Consider the following 4,092-nt stretch of genomic DNA (forward strand, 5'->3'; position numbering starts at 1 on the left):
AGAGCTGTGTATTTTTTAAGAGAGATTTAATGCACAATCGAGGGATACCCTCAGGCGTTCTGTTGAGGTTTCCTGCATAAATGCTGCTGCATTGGTCATACAGGAAACTGACTCAGAGTCTTCTCAAATAAGATCTTGTCAAAATACTGCAACTCAACATCGTTAATATAGGATTTCTTAAACTAGATGTATATATTTACACTAACAGGACAGGGACTAACAGAAGCCTGAGGCGTATTTCATGTTATTTTTTTAAATATGTAAAATGCCCTTCAGTCAAGTCCATTCATATGTTAAAAATGAACAAAATGGGTTATCCTAATCAAACGCCTGCAGTATGCATCACAGAGTTAAAAAGAGAGAGCAAGAGGGCTGTAATTTCTCTTTGTAACCCATGTTTATAAAATAGGAAGATCAGATGAAATTTCAAGGAAGATAATTAAAGAGTGATGTGCAAGTCATAATTTGGCTAATGCAAAAGATGGGAGACTGTGAATTGTTACATTGTTGTCCTCCATGGTGCGGAGCTGTGATATTACTTTAAATTATTAAAATAGTTTTCCACAGCTTTCAAGAATACTGGCTCTGTGGCATGGGCTTTTATTACTTATTGTAATTGGAGGATCTGCCATTTTCTTTCGTTTATCTGTGTGTGTACAGAAACGAGATAGATCTTGCCTTTTATTACTTCCCCATGTTCTGAATCAAAAATGTGGTTTAGATAATGTTAAGTGCCCTAATTCTTACTGCAGGGGACGCAGACGTTATGAAAAGGCATAAAAATACACACAGAGGGTCTTTCCACCTCAAGTCACTGAATATGAGGCATTTGTGCTCTGCCGGGTGTATTAACTTCAGCCATGTGAATATAATTTTCATTAAAGTAATCCTGTTTCAACTAGATGCTGTGACTAGAGGTGAAACGTTGCGAAAGCGTTAAAAATAGCTTACTAGTAATTTCAACATCCTGTAATTTTATCACAGATCAAGTTTCAACTGTCATACTATACAGACCTTATTCCCCATATAGTACATGTTTACTTTTTTAGCACGCCAGACCCACTTTGGAAAGATTGGTGCCAATATAATAAAATAGCGCGGGGGGGTGGGGTGTGCTGGAAGAGTGGGCGGGGAGCGGGGAAGGGGTGGGGGAACGTGGGGGAAGCGAGTATACCATTTTACATCAACACTGCGAAAATGCAATCTAGCCTGGCGGAGGACCGGCAGCTGGGTCGGAGCGAGCGAGCTAGGGCTTTGCAGTCTGTGCCTGTTCCTTGTTCTGTCGCTCTTAAGTTTCTCTGTGTTTGCATAATAGCCGTGCATGCAAACCTCGCAATGCTCCAGGGCTCCAGAACAATAAATATACACATTTAAAGCCTTTATTGTCTTACGGTTCATGCCCCCGGTTTTCAACAGCTTAATTTCTGGTTGTATTTAACTAGTTTGCAAATGGATTTTTTCAGTTTCAAACTATTATTGAGGAAGCTCCCTCCCTTTTTTGGCGGGGGAGGAGATGGGGGTGGGGTAGGAGTCGGTATATTATTCCTGTAGCGCTGGGTTATATAAACACATTATCATTTGAGAGCGCCCTTGGCGTCCATCAGCATTGTAAACACGTACTAGTGTACATACTTCAAAATTAAAGAATGCACACGCAGAACCGGGAGCCTGAATTCATATTCCGAGCAGACTCGCTGCCCGCATTTATTGATTTATCATGCATCGTTTATTGTTCCCGTCCCTAAATGCAGTCGCTGTCCGTTCAATATTGTTTGCAAAATCCCGAGATGTGTGTGCACTGCTCACTTGTCTTTCTGTTCTTCTCCTTCTTCTTCTTCTTCTTTTTTGCTGAGTATTTTTTTGCGAAGCGAACAAATGCATTAATATTTATATGTTTATATAATCGATAACCCACTTTTCCCTCCCATGTAAATAGGCATCAAAAGATAATTTAACAGATTACTTCTCGAAAACATGGCAGTGAGGAAGCGTAATTTAACTATCAAACAAATCTACATGTCTAATAACAGCAAATCTGCTAAGGAGCATTAGAAAGAGGAGCAGCGCCCCGGAATCTCTGCAGGAAATGTTCTTTATATTAGACATATACAAGTAGGTCCTGTCAGATACACAGAGGAGCTCGCTAGTCCTCGTCTCCTCTAAAAATCTCATCAGACGATACTCTCAGACAGGGACATTTAGAAGGAGAAACAGCACCTTTTCACACAATTCTAGAATGGATTTCATTTTTGCAAAGCTTCGTATCTGTCCTATGCCTTGATCCATTCGTTTCCCGCCGAGATCGGAGGGAGCCTTTCTCCCGATTACGAATTTGATCAGCCCGTGTTTGGAAGGAAACCCACGTTGTTGTGACCGGAGCTGAAAATTGAATCATAAGAGAAATATTAGGTCATATTTTCAATCATTTTTGTGCCGAAGGGGAGGCAAGAGCTCAGTTTTATATTGAGACATTGCGCCGGCTGAAGGTACAGAATGCTTTTCCCTGCCAGGACCTGATGCAATCCATTCAAGCCAACAAGTTTGGAGAGAATGTTGAGTTCAATCAATTCAGAACGTCGAGATGGAGCCCAACTCACTCCAGGTATTTCGCTGTCCTCCGCTCCTCCGCTCCCGGCACCCCCCGGCACCCCCCAACCCCCCAGCTCACCCACACCTCTGCACCCACCCACACCCCCCACAAACTTTTCACCAAACTTTTACCCTCTGCATCCCCCCAAATTATTTTTATTGTTCAAAAAATCTCCGCACTGATCATACATACATAATGTAATTTTACCGCCTCAGATGGGGAGGGAGGGGGGGTGGCGGTGGGGGGTACTGGAGGTTTTTTCTTTTAAGGGAGGCAGAAAATTTGTGGGATCTATGATTTTTCTACCCAGCGATCTATCTGTGGGCTCGTCTGTATTAAGAGTGTGGCTGTCTGTGTGTAAATGTGTCTGGGAATAGATGTTTGTGTTCTGATGGCTACATTATTTATTTGGTGCTTTTTTTTCCCCCTGCAGTGGGTCGGCTCACCGTGCGGCTTGCACGGACCTTACATTTTCTACAAGGCTTTTCAATTCCACCTTGAAGGCAAACCAAGAATTTTGTCCCTTGGCGACTTTTTCTTTGTAAGATGTACGCCAAAGGATCCGATTTGCATAGCGGAGCTCCAGCTGCTGTGGGAAGAAAGGACCAGCCGGCAACTTTTATCCAGCTCTAAACTTTATTTCCTCCCCGAAGACACTCCCCAGGGCAGAAATAGCGACCACGGCGAGGTGGTAAACCTATCTCTCCCTCTCTTCTTTCTTTATTATTCTGCCCCCCCCTCCCTGTAATGCTTATTACAGGGCAAGCTTGAAAATACTGTATTCACTTCTGCAGGCGAGCAGGATCGACTCCTTTTTTAAAGGGGTAGCGCCACTAGCTGGGGCTCGAGTATTTTGCCATTGTCAGAGTTTGGCTGTCAGCTTTACAAAGAGGATCCAACTGCTGATTTTAGTCAAGATCAAATAACTTGTTGGAGAAGGGTTTTGTTCACGATCTGTGTGAGTGTGTGTGACTGTGTGTGTGTGAGAGAGAGAGAGAGAGAGACAGAGAGAGGAAGAGAGAGAGGGAGGGAGAGAGAGATCGTTTGCTTTCTTGCTGTTGCCGCTTGAACATCACATGCTTTTTATATTTTTTGCCTTTTGAAAATTATCCTTCCTGTCTGCTTGAGTCGGGACTGGGTGGATTTCTTTCGGTGGGTTTCGATATTGTTCACTTTTTTGTTTTTTAAAGTAAGTATTTGATATGTTTAAGAGGGCGGAAATTACGAAATGGAGGCAGAATGAGATCAAAAGCTATTGAGTTGGCAGAGACGTGTTGAATAAAGTGATAAATGACAGGTACTGGAATAATACATTCAAATAACTTGCAGATCTGCCCGGGCGGATTTCAAAGCGGCCGTGTAACCGGCACAAACACGTTAAGCATTAACAACTATCTCTCGCCCACTCCCCTCCCCCGACGAGCCATTTGATGTCCGCGTTCGCGATCGCGGCGCGCGGCGCGGTCTGGGCGCGTGGGGCGGCGCGGAGGGTGCGGGGCGCC

General features: G+C 43.7%; 1 protein-coding gene across 1 annotated transcript in view; it reads left to right on the forward strand.

Annotated features, from left to right (window-relative positions):
* Positions 1-2,437: 2,437 nt before the first annotated feature.
* Arid5b (AT rich interactive domain 5B (MRF1-like)) overlaps positions 2,438-4,092 on the forward strand; it is a 179,296-nt gene continuing 177,641 nt past the window's right edge. The window contains exons 1-2 of the mRNA XM_005385946.2: positions 2,438-2,602; positions 3,024-3,278. Of these exons, the coding sequence (XP_005386003.1) occupies positions 2,582-2,602; positions 3,024-3,278 (276 nt within the window). The 5' untranslated portion in view covers positions 2,438-2,581. The remainder of the gene's footprint in view (positions 2,603-3,023; positions 3,279-4,092) is intronic.

The sequence above is a fragment of the Chinchilla lanigera genome, unplaced genomic scaffold (genome assembly GCF_000276665.1).
Source record: "Chinchilla lanigera isolate Chin_1 unplaced genomic scaffold, ChiLan1.0 scaffold00024, whole genome shotgun sequence".
NCBI lineage: Eukaryota > Metazoa > Chordata > Mammalia > Rodentia > Chinchillidae > Chinchilla > Chinchilla lanigera.